The sequence below is a fragment of the Hirundo rustica genome, chromosome 1 (assembly GCF_015227805.2).
Source record: "Hirundo rustica isolate bHirRus1 chromosome 1, bHirRus1.pri.v3, whole genome shotgun sequence".
NCBI lineage: Eukaryota > Metazoa > Chordata > Aves > Passeriformes > Hirundinidae > Hirundo > Hirundo rustica.
The window spans coordinates 840,168-858,525 of record NC_053450.1 but is presented as its reverse complement, the minus strand read 5'-3'; the positions used below and the strand labels follow the sequence as shown (position 1 = coordinate 858,525).

The 18,358-nt window shown below is 48.7% G+C and overlaps 2 protein-coding genes across 2 annotated transcripts; both read right to left on the bottom strand.

The window, feature by feature from the left end:
• LOC120758134 (lymphocyte antigen 6E-like) lies at nucleotides 1-4,829 on the bottom strand. Its single transcript, XM_040076027.2, has 3 exons — nucleotides 4,778-4,829; nucleotides 1,103-1,222; nucleotides 1-212 (listed from the first exon to the last, which is right to left on the bottom strand). The coding sequence occupies exons 1-3, from the start codon at nucleotides 4,827-4,829 to the stop codon at nucleotides 1-3; spliced, it is 384 nt and encodes a 127-aa protein (XP_039931961.1).
• Nucleotides 4,830-9,568: 4,739 nt separating this feature from the next.
• On the bottom strand, nucleotides 9,569-14,735 carry LOC120763071 (lymphocyte antigen 6E-like). Its single transcript, XM_040086121.2, has 3 exons — nucleotides 14,462-14,735; nucleotides 10,887-11,006; nucleotides 9,569-10,183 (listed from the first exon to the last, which is right to left on the bottom strand). Exons 1-3 carry the CDS (start codon nucleotides 14,511-14,513, stop codon nucleotides 9,975-9,977), a joined length of 381 nt encoding a protein of 126 aa, XP_039942055.1. The 5' UTR covers nucleotides 14,514-14,735; the 3' UTR covers nucleotides 9,569-9,974.
• Between the last annotated feature and the right edge of the window lie 3,623 nt (nucleotides 14,736-18,358).

Here is an 18,358-nt window from a genome sequence, read left to right as displayed (position 1 = left end):
TCACAATCCGTATGCAAAGATGTAAGCGACGCTGGCCAGGACGCCCAGGGACATCACCCCGTGGCTGCTCTGCCTGCCGCTGACTCCGTTCACGTTGCACAAGGGTTTCTCACAGCAGGAAATGTTCTGGGAGCTTTGGGTTTGTTGCTGACCGGTTTCTGGACATGTCGGAGAGCACATCTTGGAGATGATGTATTTAGGCTTGTTGGGCTCTAGTGCAAGGAAAAACAAAGTGGGGGGGGGGGGGGGGGGAAGAGAAAAAGGAGGATGAAAAATCATTGTTTAAACGTTTCCGTGGCTAAATCTATTTTGGCGGGTAAAGGAAGGGCAGGCACTAATGCTCAAGGAAAATTTCATGGAATTAATCATAGAATCATGGATTGGTTTGGGTTGGAAGGGACCTTAAAAATCATCCATGGGCAGGGACACCTCCCCGACAGACCAGGTTGCTCAGAGGTCTGTGCAGCCTGGCCTTGGACGATTCCAGGGATGGGGCAACCACAGTGTCACAAAATCCCAGAACTGTCAAGGTTGGAAAAGGCCTTTATGATCATCAACTCCAACCAGGACTTCTCTGGGCTCCGTGTTTTTAGGTTTTGTCAGTTCTAACGTGGAATCAGTGCCTGTGGCTTTCAGTTCCAGCTGGCTGAAGCGATGCTCAGGCTGGGTCGTTCCCACCAGGATGGTTTTTTTTACTACAACGTAAACACAGGGGGATGTTCTGCGTGCCCTGAGATTTGAGATAAGAGCATGTGGAGGTCTTTGAGGGTGCAGAGCCCCCAGGACAGACCTGAGGGATTTGGCCTGGCACAGGGAGTCAGCCATGGTGAGGTTTGGCCAAAACCCTTCTCGAAACAGTTCTGGGAGTGAAACAAGCCCAGCTCCAGGTGTGAATCCACTCCCTCATGCCGCTCCGTGTGTCCCCCTCATTTCCCCAGTTTCCAGCAGGAATATCGAGAGTGTCTGGATGCTGCAGCAGGGAGACACAAGGTCAGTGTCTCCTAAAAGTTGGTCATCCCAGGCCTGTTGTTTCCGTACTGGGACGAAATCCCATTCCTGGGACTGCTCAACAAAACAAACAAGGTGTTGTTCCCAAACCTACTTGTCCCGACGTCCTTCCGGATGGTCACGCAGTGTTTGTCCTCCTCGGCACACATGGAAATGGTCAAACAGTCCTTGTTGGACTCCTGCTCTTGGCAGGTGTAGCACATGAATGGATAAACTGGAGGGGAGGAAAAAAAATGGGGAAAAAGCACATTACAAGGTCTAAAAACCAGCGCAGGGATCTCCATTTCCCTCGTTACAGCCTGAGGAATGTTTCTGTGGGAATGACCGGTGACTTTCTTTGTCTCCTGACCAGTGGCAGCAGCGCTAAATCCCTCTCTGTCTCCTCTGGCTCAGGCTGCAGAGTGTTATTGATCTGTTTGCAATCCCTGGGAGCAGGAGATGTGAGTGGAATTCAAGGATTTGGGGGCTTTTATGAAAGAGATTATTGCTGAACCAGGGTGGCTCGGTCCTGAGGGCTCGGCCATGGGAATTGCCAATTACTGCTCAGAGTTTCTCCTGGGCAGGGCTTGGCAGGGAGAATTTAAAGTGTTTCGAGGAGTTGGACGATGCCCTGTGTCCTCCTCCTCTTTCATCTGGCTCAGAGACTGCTGTCACATCTCTTTTTTTTGTGCTTGGACGTCACTAAACTGGCCCAACCTCAGTCCTAGGAAGTCTGGTGAGAGCCCTCAGAAGCTTTTCCAGACTCCTGTTTTTAGCCTAAAATCGGGAATGAACAGAAAATCTGAATCAAAAGCTTGTTTTAAGTGCTAAAAGCAGATTTGGTGAGATAATTGCTACCTCTGCAACAGTGGCAGATGATTGGCAGGAAGGTCACGCAGCAATGAGTTGTGTTTCCTGCCAAGGATGTCTGTGCCTGCCCTCAAAACCACAGCGTGGTAGGCCAGACCTCTGGAAAGTAGTAAAACAAAGGAAGAAGAGCAAAAACCGAGTCTGGGTGATAGAACACCCCAAAATACGTGCAGAGCACTCCCCAGCCGGGCAGATTGAGGTTTTATAGTAACGGTTGAGTTCAGGGCTCGTGAAACCACCCAGAGCGAAGTGTGGGGGGTTTGTGATTGAATTCCTTTAAAAGCAGAGCTGATTTTTGGAGGGAAACAAAGCCAGATGCTGGCTGAGTTCCTGCTAAGCCTGGGGCCAGTCTGTCACTTTGGAAAGGGCAAAAGCAACCACGGGACACGTCCCCATGAGTGCGCTTTTGCCCGATAAGAAGTTGGCAGTGAGAACGTGGAAGGACGGCGGAGGTCACACCGTGGAACGAGAAGTTTCTGACAGAAAGGAAGGAAAAAGTCATCAGCTGTTGATTCTGTGCAGGATTTTTTTTGCTTCACTCACCTCTACAAAAAGCTGAATTTACATGTAGAGGAGATTCAGTGAGGTTTTAAGGAATTTTTGGCACAACCTTGGATGGTGTTGTTCTCGAGCAAGCCCCAGAAACACGAGCTGCTGGAAATTCCAGGGAATGGGTGCAAAGCCAGGAATGAAAACAACCTCAGAGGGTAATTCCCGAGGATTATTGGTCAAACCAACTGGAGCAATGGAAGGAATTCTTCCCTGTGAGGGTGGTGAGGCCCTGGAATGGAATTCCCAGAGAAGCCCCATTCCTGGCAGTGCCCAAGGCCAGGTTGGGCAGGGCTTGGAGCCACCTGGGGTAGTGGAAGGTGTCCCTGCCCGTGGCAGAGGGACTGGAATGAGATGACCTTGAAGGTCCCTTTCAACCCAAACCATCCCATCATTCTGTGATTTTAAGCGATTTTGACAGATGGGTGCAATAAAAGAGTGAAAAAGAGAAGCGGATGCAATTAAATAAAGAGAAATAAATTGCAATAGGTGAAACTTAAGGCACTCGAATGTAGGGTGACCAACAGCTGGCTGGGTTGCAATTCGGAACCACAACGGTGTCACATTCCAGCCGCGGATACAGGCGTCACCCAAGGGGACAACGGGCAGAAATGTCACGTGCGAGATACTCAAAGTGGCCTTTCCACCCTGGCCAGGCCTCAGCTGGAGCCCCGGTGCCCAAATCTCTCCGCAACACTTCCAAAACTATGCAGAGCATTTGGAGAGGGACCAGAGGAGAGGGAGGGGAAAAGGTCAGAGATCTTGGAAATGCGACCTTGTCGGAAAGGTTGGAAGGGTTTATTTTGTTTGTTGAAAGTGAGGATGTGCTGGGGAAAGCCAGAGGAACCTTCTTCGTGCAAGAAAAAAGAAGCAGCAAAGAAGAAAGTAATAGAACATTTTATGTGTCCCGTGGTGGAAATATGGGAGAACAGAACAAAAACAGACGCTAAGAAATGCTAAAACTAAATTCCTGAAGGAATGAGAGTCTCTGAGCAGTTCCAGGCTTGTGGAATCTTCCTTGTTGTAAACTTTCAGGGATACCTTAAGCAGTTATCTCCCTGGTCTCATCCAACACTGCAGTGAGGACTTGATGATCTTAGAGACCTTTTCTACCTTCAGTGTGAAAAGGATCAAGACCTTTTATGATTTTTACTGGACACAAAGTAACCATAACAATGACTTTATGGATGGAAAAGGCGAAAGACCCTCTTTGGTTGGCTGAGAGATCAAGGGTTTTGACCAAAATTTGGTCATTACGGTCTTGGATGAGACCCAGGACACCTGAGAAGGATCAAATGCCAGTTTCCACATTTTTCTTTGTTTTAGGCCAGGAATCTGCAATCTCTTATTCTGGATCTAGGCTGGACCACAGGAAGGTGCTGTGTAAAAGCTTGTCCTTAAATCTGTTGGGAATCTGCTGCCGATATCGAATGTCACCAGTAAGGAATCCCACCATGAACCTGTGATCCTGGATCTCTGTGAGCTTTCCAGCTCATCCCGGGTCACACTGAGAATGTTGCCTTTGAAAATTCTCCTCTTCTGTCCATGTGACGTTGCCTCAATCAGGAATTGTGGGCGATGAATCCTTTTTTTTTTTTTTTCCAAGAACTGAATAGTCATTTTCCCACCCGCAAAACTGGCCGAAGGTCCTGATCTTCCAGGCACGCTGGAGAACCATTCCAAAGGATGTAGGAGTAGGGGGTTGATACATCAGTGGCAATTGATTAATTAGATGCCTCTTTCTCAACCAGATTCGTATCACGGTTTCTGGGAAACCATCAGGTGTGGGGAGAATTTTGGCACTCTGGTCATCATTCCCACGTGCCAGGAGCGATGGAGCAACGCGTGTGTCTCAATCCCAGAAGGAGGACAGCACTCAGCCCTCCCTTTGGGAGCGGGATGCCTTTTCCATGAAAAGCTCTTTCACCTCTGCCGCCGATTTAATCTACAAAAATTCCCAGCGTTGCATTTTCTAGGAAGGCACGTGGCAAACCACTACAAGGGAGGAAGCAGCTGGACGGAAAAGTCCCTAAAATACTTAAAAACTGAAATTATTAAGGAAAAAAATACCACCATTACATTATGCTTTTTATCACTTCCATCTTGCCTCCTTTTGGAAGATCCCAAGGACCACAGTGTGGATTTAACCTGGCATCCAGCACCACCAGGGCTCAAGAGCTGGAAAGAGGAATGAATTCATCAGATCCTTTTCTAATTTCAAATCATTGATCGAGGTGCAGAAGGGCATTGGTGACACCGTCACGGCACTGCAAAGCCGGGTGGCGGCCCCCTAAAGTTTTGCCACGTGGGAAACCGTCACCATCTCCCCCCTAATCCTTGCCTTAAAGCAGGAGCAGCACGAGGGGCTCACCTTGTTCCACACAGAGGACAGCAGCCAGCAAGGTGACAAGAGGAGCCCTCATCTCCAGCAGATCCTCCCAGCGGGACTGGGAAGCTGTTCGGAGGGCAGGTTTTATACCCCAGCCCGACGGCGGCAGTTTTACAGGTTCCCGGTGGCTGGCAGGTGGACATGAAATAAACCCGAGGGTGTGGAATGTTCATGTGGGAGTTTTCCAAGGCCGGAGCCCTTGGAACGGGGCTGGCACCTTGGGGAAAAACCCTTTCAGCCACGCATTTCTCGCTCTTCCGGTCGTGTGAGTGATGGGAAGCCGGGCTCTGCTCTCTCCTCCTCTGAATTTCTTCCTTCCCTTCCTCCCGGAGCTGCAGCTCTGATGAAAGCAGAGCCCGGAGCTACGGGGAGATTGTCCTAGGAATTAATTTTTCTAGTCGCTTTGCACAGACAGCGTGTGATGTTCCAGGGTTTGAACCGTTCATTTAATTATTCAACAGCGCCAGACTCAGCCCCTGAGCTGGCCTAAGCTGGTTTACCTCAAAATCAGTGTGTTTTACACTAAATTAAATCAGCTAATGGTTGGTTAAACAGAAGATTTTCCTCAAATTTTCACGTCAGTCTTCATTTCTTTATCAATTTTCCCCTGGTTAATCCCTCTCCTTGCTCTTTGTCTTGCTTGTAATCCTCAAATGCCTTGTACAGTTCTGATTTAATGAAGTTTTGCTGCTGTCCAGGGATTCTTTAGAGGAACTGCTTTTCTCCACACCCAACAGTTTTTCAAAATCAGGGCTCCATTCCCAAGTTCACAAATTGGCACCCTGGAATTGCAGCTCTGCTCTGGAAAGAGCCATCCCTCAAAGTGTCTTTTTTTTTTTCAATCTCTCCTCTTAAATCAAACCTTTTGCTTTTATTCCTCTGTGTTGCTCCTCTCCCCTGAATTCCTTAAAATCTGTTCCTGGCAGTCTGGGATAGAGACCCTCATTCGAGATGCATCTTGTAAGAGCTCGAGCTGCCAAGTCCACGGAGCTTCTTCTAAAACAAGGTTAGGCCTGGACAGCAGAAAAGAAAATATTGTCAAAACTCACTTTTTCTGGCAATTACGGAATAACTTAACTGGCAATTCCCTGCAAGCAGCCATCAGCAGGGTATTTTTGTCTAATATGAATCATTCCAGCACTGGATGATCTCCTGATCCTTGTGATTGTCTGACACTTTTTTCAGGCCCTCCTGATCTGGAATGACGTCATCAGGTGCAAAACTCCAGAGTTGTCCAAGCCCTGTGTCCCAACAGACATTCCCTGGGTTTTGGAGGTCGGTGAGGTCAGCGGGGACGTGGTGATGATCAAATTGAGCCTTGTGCTTCGCACAGGACAGCTTGGTCCTTTGCACAGTGTTTTATAAACAGGTTTTTCTCCCTCATTAGTGGGTGTGGCTCCTTGCTGGCATTTTGCAGTGAGGCCGAAAGGAAAGAACCATTATTTTTTCCCCCCCCTTTATTTTTTGGCCTTATTTATCCCATAGTCCTGTTGTGTTCATTCCTTTCTCCTGCCGTATCCCTGCTCCTCTTGATTTCCATGGAATCATAGGCTGGGTTGGTTGGAAGGGACATTAAAAATCAACCTCATGCCATGGGCAGGGACACCTTCCACTATCCTAGGTTGCTCCAAGCCCCATCCAGCCTGGCTTTGTTGACTTTTCCAACATCGATTTCATTCCCACGTGAATCTTCTGGGAATAGGATCAGCACAAGTTGACTTTGACTTTGACTTTGACTTTGACTTTGACTTTGACTTTGACTTTGAAGGAGGGGTGAGTCTAAAACATTCCCAGCACATCCAACAAATACCTACAAATGAGAGAAATTTGGGTGGGAAATGGGATTTTTCTGTGTTTTCTGGGAGCTGTCTCCAGGACATGAATATCTTCCTCAGTACCATGGTTTTTGGGTGGCTTGGAGTCCTGGAATATTCCCTCTTCCTGGTGCATGGAGAGCATGGAGAAGAGATTTATTTCCCTATAGGGCAAATTGCAAAACTCAAAAGCACTCAGAGGCATCGCTCAAGGATCCAGCATGGAGAGGGTGTCTCCTGCAGCTCGGGATCACAGCCTGGAGGAGGGCCTGGAGCAGGGACACCAAGTGAGGAGTAAGATTAAGGAAGACCGGGGAAAAAAAAAAAAAAAAAAAAAAAAATCCCCCAAGGAAGCTGAGTCACCTCTCTGAAGTAAAGTTATCATTATCCATACAGGAAAATTAAAGTGGATCAAACTGGAGCCATGGGTTGGCTCCGTGACAAGAAAGCAGCAGTCAGCTTTGGAGAAAGCTTTTGTCCCTTTCCGTGGTTTCTAGAAGATTTTTAGACCCAGTGATGGCGTTGCTTTGATCTCTTGCGTCCATTCCGTCTCTCGCTTTGGCGTGGAGGCGTTGTGTTGGGTCTGGGCAGATAAACAGGGAAAAGGGGGAGAAATTTCTTGTTGTGACGGAAAAGGCAGGGGAATTATTCAAGGAGAGCAGAAGGCAGCACAGATCCTTCAAAACCGATGGTGGGAAAGCCCCGAGAGAGGGAAAAGAGGGGCCAAAGTTAAAGCGCCTCCTGCAGATGCCTCATTTAGGCAGGGAAAGGCCTCCTTGGCTGCTCCAGGTCCTGGTGCAGTGACTCAGAGCTCTGAAAAGTGAGTTTTATATAATCCACAGGGAGAGAGAGGCAGTTACATCCCAGGATCGATCCCAGCTACTGGAATGAGGCTCCCATCTCCTTCCCAAATGCCCCCCAGGCTTTACAGATGTCTCTGCTCATGGGGCAGCTCAGCGCTCCCATGTCAGGAGCGTGCAGCCGTGGGAGGCACCAGAAACCCGGGGTGATGGGAGGATTTGGAATTAGGGAGCAGCACCTGCGTGGGAAGGTGTCAATCAGCATTTCTCAGGAGGGCTGGCAGAGTCTCCTCTTACACAACATTCCAAGGGGAGGGTTCAACCACCACAGGAGCTCTCGTGTTTTTTAGGACCTCCTGTGCCTCAGGGAAGCTGCTGCTCCCACCTCCGGACAGGGGTTTTGGGATATGGGTCAGCTTTGGAGCACATGGATGCGTTTTGTTGGGCACAAAGGGAAAACCTGTGGGACCAGGGAAGAAGGAGCCGGGCAGGATGGAGCTGCTCCTTTAGGGATGGCACCCCTGGATTGCCAGAGCTGTTCTTCATTTCTCCATGCCACAGCCATAACCAGGGCATGAAACCCTCCAGGGGTGTCCCACATTCCTCCATGCCTTTTTGCCATGCCAGGATCCTTCCCATCCCAAAACAGAGGCACCTGCCAAGCTCAGGCAGCTCAAGACTTGGCCTTAATTTTAAGCCTGGCTGCCAAGGGCAGGCCTGGACTCCCAAGCTCAGCAGAACAAGACCTGAGGCCATGCCAGCCCCATCTTGGCCTTTCCCTGTGCCAGCCATTGTCCCTAAGGAATCCTAAACCTGTGGATGGCACAGGATGAAGTTTATTCCAAACAGTTCAGTTGTCACCACGTTAGGAGCATGGTGTGGGGCAGAATGTGGCCAGCCAAGGTCACAGAATTGGCTTCTTTGGGGTGTTAGGATCTGTGTGACCCTAAATTTGGCAGGAAGGGACGCAGGGTGAGGAGAATAAATCGGGCAGATGGATGGAGCCAGCTCAGCCGGGATAGGCAATAAAATCCATGGGGCGGATGGAGAGACTCATAGCCAAAATCAAAGTATCCTTGGCCAATCCTGCATTTACACCGAGGAGGAAACAATGAGTTGAGGCGAGGAAATAGAGTTTGGGTGGAAAAACCCAGAGTAAGAAGCCAACGAGGAAATCTGGGAGAGAAAACAACCTGGGAATGCAGAGCTGGGGTTGGATCTGGACAGGAGGAAGGTGAACAGGAAGGGGTAAGAGCAGATCAGGATGAGCTGGAGCCCTGAGCCCACGGTTCCTCCTCATAGCTGTTGTAAAGAACAAAGATGTGGCTGTTCCTGAGCATTGTTGTTCCGCTAATCCCAGAAAAATGCCTGTCCGAATGAGCAGAACATGGAGCTGGGCAAGGAGTCTGGGGAGAGAAAACCAGCTGGGTGAGCTGCACCCAGCTGGGTTTCCCTGGGAGATCTTCCTTGGGATGATCCTTGTGGAGAGCTCCCTCATCCCAGGAGAAAGCAGTTCGGCCTCCCTGGAGGGGTCGGGGTGAGCAAACCTCTCGTTCCTGAGATTATCCACAAGGAAGGTCAGAGCAGGGTAATGAGTCCCTTCAATCTTAACTTGACAAGCGAACACAAAAGATTTATTTGCAGTGTTCATTTTTTTTTTCACAGATGAGTCTGAAAAATTCCAGGTTTCCTTCCAGAAACCATCTGTCTTTTCCTACTGTTTTCCTTTAAGTACCGTGCAAGATACCTTTCTCCCTTTCCTAAATAATCCTAATGCTTCTAAAGAAATTTCCACTGGGAGATCTTAAACCAGTTTAAAGAAAATGCTCCAGATCCCTTCCCGCCAGGCCCTGCCTTGTCCTCGCTCTTTCCTGGAGAGCTCAAGAGCCCTTTCCTCCCAGGCAGCTGCCCCAGGAGAGGAACTGAAAGGAAGCTAAATAGAATTCGGTTTATTCCGAAATGGAGTCACAAAAATGACATTTCTGCCAGTGCAGAAAAATAAAATCTGGGGAGAGGCTTCCTGAAGTGAATGCAGAGTGATTTTAACATATTTCAGCATTATTCCCATTCAACTTGCAGGCGAACGCTTCCGCTTTTATCCCGTAATATGGATACATCCAGCGGCTACGCCCAATGTGCCACACCACGCAGCCACACAATAGAATAAAATAACACTTTATTGTGCCCAGTTTCTGTTTAACAACTGGAATATTAAAGGCTTTCTGGGAGCAAAATGATACACGGTGGAAAATGGGGGGAAAAAATGGCACAAGAGAATGGCGGGGATAAAATGAAAGGCAAAAAAAAAATAATGCACGGAGTTATAAATGCCAGGAGTAGGAGAGAGGGTGACCACGTGGGGCCATTCTGCATGTGCAGGGCTCCATTCTACCCCTTTCTCTCCCAAACATCATTTTGTGATGTCGCCAAGAGCGTGGAAAGAGCAAAAAACCTCTCCTGATGGGAGGTGACCTTCCAGCTAGGAGGCGCAGGGCAGCATTCCCACCTGATGGACCGCGGCTTGAACCATGCAAAGACAAGCACCTCGTTTTCCCCAAAAGCCCCTCAAAAACCCATCCTGAGGATGCAGGCGAGGCTGGCCAGGAGCCCCAGGGTGAGGATGGTGGAGCTGGTTTTCACGCTGCTGGCCCCGCTGATGTTGCACAAGGAGGTCTCGCAGCAGCTGGTGGCGACTCCAGCTATGCCGATGTTCAGGTCAATTGTTGGGCAAAATGCAGAACATTTCTTGGTGATTCGCTGGCTCCGGTCACTGCCTGCAGTGGGAGGGGGAGAAGACGACAGGAAAAGTTCAGTTTTTCGTCTCGGATTTGGTTTTGGTTGCTTTTGGGGTTTGTTTTGCAGGTTTCGATCACAGCCTGGCTGTGCAATCCCACGGGGAATTTGTTATTCTGCACTCGATGCCGTCGAGTTTCCCCTTGGGTTTCGTCACATTCCATTATTATTTGTGTGTGTGTGTGTGACCTATGGACACCATCCCCAGGCCTTACGAATCCTTTGCTGGTTTCAGGGCCAGCTGAGGGCGAGAATTTGGGACTTTTTTGTAGAATGTGAGGTTACAAAACATTGGCACCGTGCCTTGGGTTTGCTCCTTGCACAGCACCCGGCCCTTTCCATTCCCACCACCTCATGGGCATAAACTCCATTGAGCATGGAGTTGAGACAAGAAGTTTGAGCAGGGATAATAAAAAGAATAATTTTTTTATTCCAGCATCTCCCCGTCCTGAGAGTGTTTAATCAGCAGCATTTAATTTTAATTGAGTTTAATCGCAAGTTCTCTTTTCGATGTGTCGCAACAGACCCAGGCTGTGCCAAGCTCCCACCTTCCCGAGATTAGTTCTCCGCTTGCTAAAATCCTCATTAATTCCTCCTCTGTACCTCCTGGTGGGAGGAGGATGAGCTGTCAGCCCCACCAGGGCCCCACCTTGTCCCCAGAGCCTCGGGAAGCTCCGCACTCACCGGTTCCGGCGGTGGAATAGGTTGTCAGACAATACTTCTCGTTCGCCGAGCACGTGGTGGTGCTGAGACAGTGGATGTTGGAAGTCGCATCTTTGCACGAGAAGCAGGTCAGGGAGAAAGCTGCAAAAGAAGGACGAGAACATCCATCAGGGAATATCCTCTGGGAATATCCTTTGGGGCACAAAACTGGGGGTGGATGGAGGATCTGCCAAGCCCAGTGGCCACAGGCAGAAAAATTCCTGCATGGGTTAAACTTGGCTCCAAGAACTCTCCAGGAGCCAGATTGGGCTCAAATTGCTGCCACAGGTGTGGTTTGCTCATTTAGGAACCCTCAGGGGTCTTGCCTCTGGGTATTTGGTTGTCTCCTCCTTGGATCCATGCAAACCTGTGGCATCTCCACTGTGGCTTTGGGAAGGGCAACGCAGCCTCCCAGCACTTTTAATGTGAACCTCTTGGGTTTTCTTTCCCGCCTGGCCCCTCCAAGCCTCCGTTTCTGGCCACTGGTTCTTGTGTGGAGACACCAGGCCAGGGAATCTGTGGCTGGCCCATCCCTGGAAGGGTTTGAGGTCAGGCTGGATGAGGCTTGGAGAAACCTGGGATAGCAGGAGGTGTCCCTATCCCTACCCATGGCAGGAGGTTGGAACGAGGTGGTTTTTAAGATCCCTTCCAACCCAAACCTTCCTGTGATTTGGGTTGATTTTCAGAGCCCTCCTGTGCCAGGAGGAAAATCTCGGGTCTGTAGAAGTCCGGGCTCAGCAAATCCCTGACTTGGCTGCATTCCTTTTTCCAGCCATCCATGGATAACAGCTCCCTCGCCCCACAGAACGTGCACATCTGGAACACTCTGCATCTGCAAAGTGCTTCGCTAAAATCAGCAAACGGGAACAGCTGGCACTCAACGAGGCTGGAGCATCGTTGAGAGCAGAGAGATCCTTGGGGAAGGATTCTTTGCATGATAAGGGGAATTTCCTCCTCATCCGTTTATCTGTCTGCAATGTCACCCTCCAGGGATTAAACTCATCCTCATTTCCACAATATCCCTGGCTACTGGCAGTTAATGCCCAGCTAATTCTTGCAGCAGCTTTGTCCTTTAGCTTTGCTTTCCTTGCTCTTCGTCCTCCTTGCTCCTCTCCCTCGCCCGTGTTTCTTTGTGCCCTTGTCAGCAATGTCCCAACCTCGCCACTGCCCTTGTTTGACCTTGGACAAATCCTGCTGGCCCAAACCGGCTCCTCGAGTGTCCTGCCAGCCCAGACCTGGCTCCAGCTCAGCCCGTGTCCTTGGGATCGCTGTTTCCCTTTTATTCTGCCTGTGTGGAAACTCTGCCTTCTTTTCCCACTCCAGCCAACATCTCCCGGCCTTTCCTCTCGTGGTCCACAGCCCTCACGCTCCCTACTCTTCCTCTGTTGTCCCTCACTGACTGGCACTGAGCGGAGGCCACCAGACAACTCAGATCCCACTTCCCACCATTCCCGTGGTTTTTCCAAAAGCCTCAGACTTGGCGCCTGGCTCTCTTTGACTTCATACCCCAAGTTTTTTAATTTGCTTCAATTTTCATGGTCATTCCCATCTCCAGAAACACTGTTCTTCCTTCCTGGCTCTTGCCTTCAGAACTGTCCTGACCTTTCAGGCCCAAATTTATTTTTCTCAAGCCTGGGACCCTCCTTTAGATCATCCCCTCTCCAGAGTGTTTGGCTTCATTCTCTCTTGTCCCGCAAAATTCTATTATATGGAATATCACACGGAATGTTTCAGCTCCACCCCGCTGGGAGCCAACCTTTCCTCACGGAAACACTCAGTCCCCAGACTGGATTTTCCAGACACAGAGCTCGCTTTAATCCTTAATAAATGCAGCATCTTTAATCCAAGCCCATTCCCAGAAAAAAAACTTCCTGAATCACTGCAGGAAACAGTGGAGCTGCTTACATGCCCAGATCCTGTTTCATCCCAACCTCCCAAAGCTCCTAATTCCAGACTCCGGTTGCCCTGGGAGCCTCCTTGGCAGGAGAAGGGGAAGCACCATCCAAGGATGTGTTTTTCAATCTCTCTCTGTGCTCCGGAGGTTTCTGACTCACCAATTAATGCAGGACTCCGGGATTGGCTCCCAGACTGGCACACCCTGAAGTCAGGGAGGACAATTTTGGTCAAGCTACAAAAAAGCACTTTAATTTTATTTCATTTCTTGAGATATCTGTTGCAACGAGGGCTGAGAGGGGAAGGGAGTTTTATTTCTTCCAGGTGCAAACCTTGAGTTAACCCAGGCTGCCTTTGGATGTCTCCACACCCACCAAGACCTCTGCTCTAACTGAAGAGGAACATTCCTCAAGGAATTTGCTGTCACATTCCCTGATCTTTTTTTTTTTTTTTTTTTTTTTTTTTTTTTTTTTTTTTTTTTTTAAAAAAAAAAAAAAAAAAAAAAAAAAAAAGGAGTAAAGTTGCAGGAAAAGATCCTTTTATTTGCCTTAACATCCTCAGTTTTAGCACAATTCCAAGTTTCAAGCCTGTGGAATCCATCCATAGGAATATTTCCATCCTCAAATTAAGTGGGAGCCAAAGAGGTCTGTTAGTCCAGGACCAGAATGCCCAGGAATTTTCAGGTCAAATCCTACAGGGAAAAATGCAGTTTGCAAACAGGCAAAAGCCCCCTGAGCTGATGAAATCAGCCATTCCCCCAAAACAGAGGGATATTCCAGGCTGCACCGTGTGCTCCTGCCTGACCCAGGGTGTGGTCCTTGGCAGAGTCCAGCCAGGAAAATTGAGCTGCAGCTTCCCAGTGCTCTCCCAAAAAATCCCCCGGACGATCATCAGAACGGGGCTCTGCATCTCCATCCCAAACCTGGGATCAGCTGGGATTCGTGGGATCTTTAAGGCTGGAAAAGACCTCTGAGATCCTCGGCTCCAGGTTCACCGCTAAACCCTGGCCCTGAGCATCACATCCACGTAATTTCTGAGCACTTCCGTGGATGTGATCCCTGGGCAGCCTGGATGCTCGGGACCACCAAGAATTCCATGATGGAATTTTTTCCTACTAGGTCAGACTCCACTATCTTAAGAGGTCTTTTACAACCTTAGGGATTCTGTGATCAGCAAGGCAACGAGGAAGAGGAGCTGGGAGACAGAATTGCACCTTCCTGTGGCTCAGCCACCCCTGTCAATTTAGGAAACGATGGTTTGAGGTGCAACCAATAAAAATAAAAGTAAAAAAACTTTAATAAATAAATAAATAAATCAGGCTTTCGTGTCAAATCCAGAGATTTACTGCACATACTGCCCCATCCATGCCCTGGGTTTCCCTCATGGATATTCCCATCCCCATGGAGCTACCCCGAGGGCTCTCAGCTGCCACTGAGCCATTCCAGGGGCTGGGCTGGCTCTGCAGGAATCATCTGAGTTTGGGAATCTCACCCCCCACTCCTCATCACCCCTCCAGCCTCTGGTGGCATTAAACCCCCCGTCCCCTTCTCCTGGGATAACTCCCTCACGACCCTTCAGCTTGGCCATCCACACCGCAAAATCCTGGAACACGGAAGCCATGCCCCAGTTTTGGGAGGGATTTGAGGAATCCTTTCGGGACTCACCACTCTCCGTGCACAGGGCGACGCCGAGCACGAGCAGGAGGAAAAGCTTCATCCTCTAGAGGTCTGGGAGCCTCCAGAACAAGCAGGATTCAGGCAGGGGCAGGCTTTATACCTCTGCAGTGTTTGCTTTGATGCGGAGATAATAACCAGAGGCTGCTGTGTCAGATGATGGATAATGGGAGCAGCGTGTCCGGGCTTGTGCGGAGAAGGGCGTTCCGTTGGGAATCTGGAGAGGGGTGTGTTTTTCCCTACAACTTCTCCTTTTCCTGGTTGTTTCACAACGCAGCTGCTCCAGCTGACGTGAACTCTGCAACTGTTTCTAATTCTGGAGGAGGGAGCAAAACATGAAAACAAAGCAATTTTCCCTGGAAAAAAATGAGGTTTTCCTTTCCAGGTCTCGGAGCAGGCTGCATCCTCCGAGATGGTGTCCTCGCACATATGGAAATGGAGGGAATTTAAATTTAAAATTTAATTTGAGGGGGGAAGCTTCTGCCAAATGTCTCCCAGGATTGTCAAGACAGCGAGATCAGAAGATCAGAATCATTCCACTGCTTTTCATAGGGGACCAAGCATCATTTTCTGTCTCCTTTTTAAGTTCAACATCAGAAATATTTCTGAGATTTTTTTTTTTATGAGGAGAAAAATGTTATCTAATTAGAAAATAAATTCCACAGAGCAAAGAAAAAGTGACCACTTAAGTTAAAAAATAGAAATAACACCCACTCCCATGGTGTGGAACAAGCTGGGAATATTTTCACAAATTCACAAATTCAAAAAAAAAAAAAAAAAAAAAAAAAAAAAAAAAAAAAGTCAGGGAGAAAAACACAAACCAGTTAAAGCACAGAGAAGGAGGGGTTGGCTGATCAATTATCTCAACTCATTAAGCCTTCGGAAAAAGAAAATTTGTGAAAACAGGATTTTTCCTGGAAACAGGAAATTTGCCAAACAGGATTATTACACTGGATTCCCAGATTGTGCTATTTATTCCCCCCCATTTTTTTTTTTTTTTTTTTTTTTTTTTTCCCTTTAAGTCTTGTTTCATCCAATCTCCCTGAACAAAATCAGAACCCTTCCCACCTTCTTGGGGGTTGTCGTTGTTTTTTCCCTCCTGCTGCTGCTGCTGCCTTTCTGCCATCAGGTCGCAGGAACAGAGGCACAATCCCAGGAAAGGTCCAGCTGGATCCTCTCACGTGACCCTCGGAGCTGCAGGAGCTGCCCCAAAGCCTCTGCCCCTTGCTGCTCTCCATCTGCTTTATTCCCTTTTCCCTCCTCTCCAACTCCCTCAAATTCCCGTCTCCCACTGAACGTTTCTGGGCTCCCGACGCCGCCCGCCTCCAGCCAAGCTCCTGAGGTGTTGTCAGTTTTTCCAACACCTCCAAACCGGACTCGCAAACATTGTCCCTCTGCAGCCCTGCATGAGTGAGGTGAGGAAATTTTGGCTTTCCCAACAGGCAGGGCACGAAACTCGGCTGGGGCAGAGGTGGCAATTACCCAGAAAACTCCGAGGAGGGGCGAGGTTTGGCGAAACAAAGCTCCCTCCACGCCAGCACAAAACCTTGGGAAATATTTAATCTTCCCCAGGCCAGGATAGGTTTAATGAGTTTTTAGTGGCAAATCCATGTTTATTGGGGCCTATCCGGAGGGCTCCAAATTCCGAGGAGATGCTGCTCCACTCCAGAGCCAGCCCACATTGGGATTTATCTCCGACATCATCCCCTGACAGGTTCAGGAATAGCAGCTCAGGCACTGGGTTGTTCGTGGGTTTTTGGTTTTTTTTATTGCCTTCCCTCAAAATCTCATCCATGCCAAACCCTAAAATATCTCCTGTCTCCTGCAAGCTGCTGAGATTGGGAGAAGCACAGAATGGATTTCTTAAAGGCCCTGTTGCAGGATTCCTGATTTTCCTGAGATGCTCCTGAAATCTTCCAGCTGGTCCATATGGCCCCCTGATATTTTGTCCCCAGCAGGGCCAGGTGACAGAATGAAAGGGCAGGAAGGGCACAGAGGACACAGAGAAGAACCGAGGCAAAGGAGAAGATGAAATCCCAGTTTACAAGAATTTGGAATTCATGGAATTCAGGGAGATTTTGTGAAGAGTGACAGGGGATTTAACTGGAGGTGAAAGTGGAAGGTGAGGTGGAAATATTTATTTCCCTTGACACAGTGGTGTGGAGAAGGAAAAGAGGAGAAGGTTTTGCTTATCTTGATCTAAACCTGGTCAAAATCATCACATGAGAAGGGCAAAGAATCGTTTTATTTTGGGGGGAAGAATGTAATTTTCATCAAACAAGAGCTGAAATGCAAAAGTAGCTGTGAAATTCAGATGTTGTTACTAAATGTGGAACTTGAAGTAGGTTTCGAGAAGCATCTCCGAAGCGATTGTGATTAACATAAAGTGATGGGAAAAGTGATTTTTCAAAAGTGCCAAGCCCCAAGTTTCTGGGGAAATATTCCCTGCAGAAATTCTACGACGCTTCCACTTCAGTTATCCCATTGAAATAAATTCCAGAACACCCTTCCTGACCAGAAATTAAATCTTTATAGGATGACTAAGCCTAATCCCATCTTTGAAACCTTCACCCAGCCCTGCGGTTTCTTCCCGTTGCACGGAAACACATGGAATTTGCAGTGCTGGTGGACTAGGATTGCCCTCAAATGCAGCACAGGATTCCCCTAAAATCCACCACAGGATTCTGCTGAAATCCAGCACAAGATTTCCCTCACATCCAGGAGCAAGATTGCCCTCAAACCCAGCAATGCATTCTCTTCAAATCTAGCACAAGATTCTTCTTAAAGCCGGTGCAGGATTCCTCTCAAATCTGGAGCAAGATTGCCCTCAAATCCAGCACAAAATTCTCCTCAAATCCAGTGCAGGATCCCTCTCAAATCTGGAGCAAGATTGCCCTCAAATCCAGCACAGGATTCTCTTCAAATCCAATGCAGGATTCCCCTCAAATGCAGCACAAGATTCTCCAAAAATCCAGCGCAGGGTTTATCTCAAATCCAGCGCAGGATTCCTCTCAAATTTAGAGTGAGATCCCTCAAATCCAGCACCGGATTCCCCTCAAATAAGACAGGGCCGGAGGCCTTTTTTTCCAGGTGCCACTACAAAGACACTCCCAAAATTCAGTGCTGCACTTTTCCACACTCACCAGCTCCAAGATTATTTTATTTTCCTGTTTTAGCTGTAGTTCTGCTCCCCCCGGGAGGTGAAGGGGATCTCCAACCCAAGAGCTGATCCCCAAGGGGATCTCTATCCCATCCCCACCATCCCGAGCCTGGAAATGCAGCAGAAGTTCTGGAAAGGGATGGAGCAGAGACCTCCCCAGTCAGCTCAGACACCATCACCTCTCCCAGGCTCTTCCCGCCCATTTCCCACTGGAAAATCAGGAGCAATCCCTCATCAGCACCTCCAAGCGGGCATGGGAGTCTCCTTTCCATGAGGACAGATTCCAGCAGCGTTTTTCCTTACCCTGGGCATCTCCAGCATCTTGGGGTGGGACTTTTACCTGTTTTAAAAGCTGGGAAAACCCACCTTGCAGAGATCCCAGGAGAACTTCCCAGTGCAAATTCCTGCAGGGCCAAATTCCTGGTCCTGTCTCAGCATCTACAAAACAATTCCTGTCGTTGTTTGCAATGGGAACAACACAAACATCTCTGACCTTTCCAGACTGACACCATTCCTTATCTCCGGGGGATCTGGGAGACCATCTGGCTCTGTGGAGTGTCTGGATGGAAGAAATTTAGGAAAAGCAGCCTGGAGAAGGTTCCCAAGTGCTAAAAAGAGGAATTCGGCATGAAGCAGAGCTGATTTCTCAGGCCTGTCCTGGTGTGGATACAACAAACACACTCTAGAATAACACAAATCTTTATTTTGTCCGACAATCGTCACACACG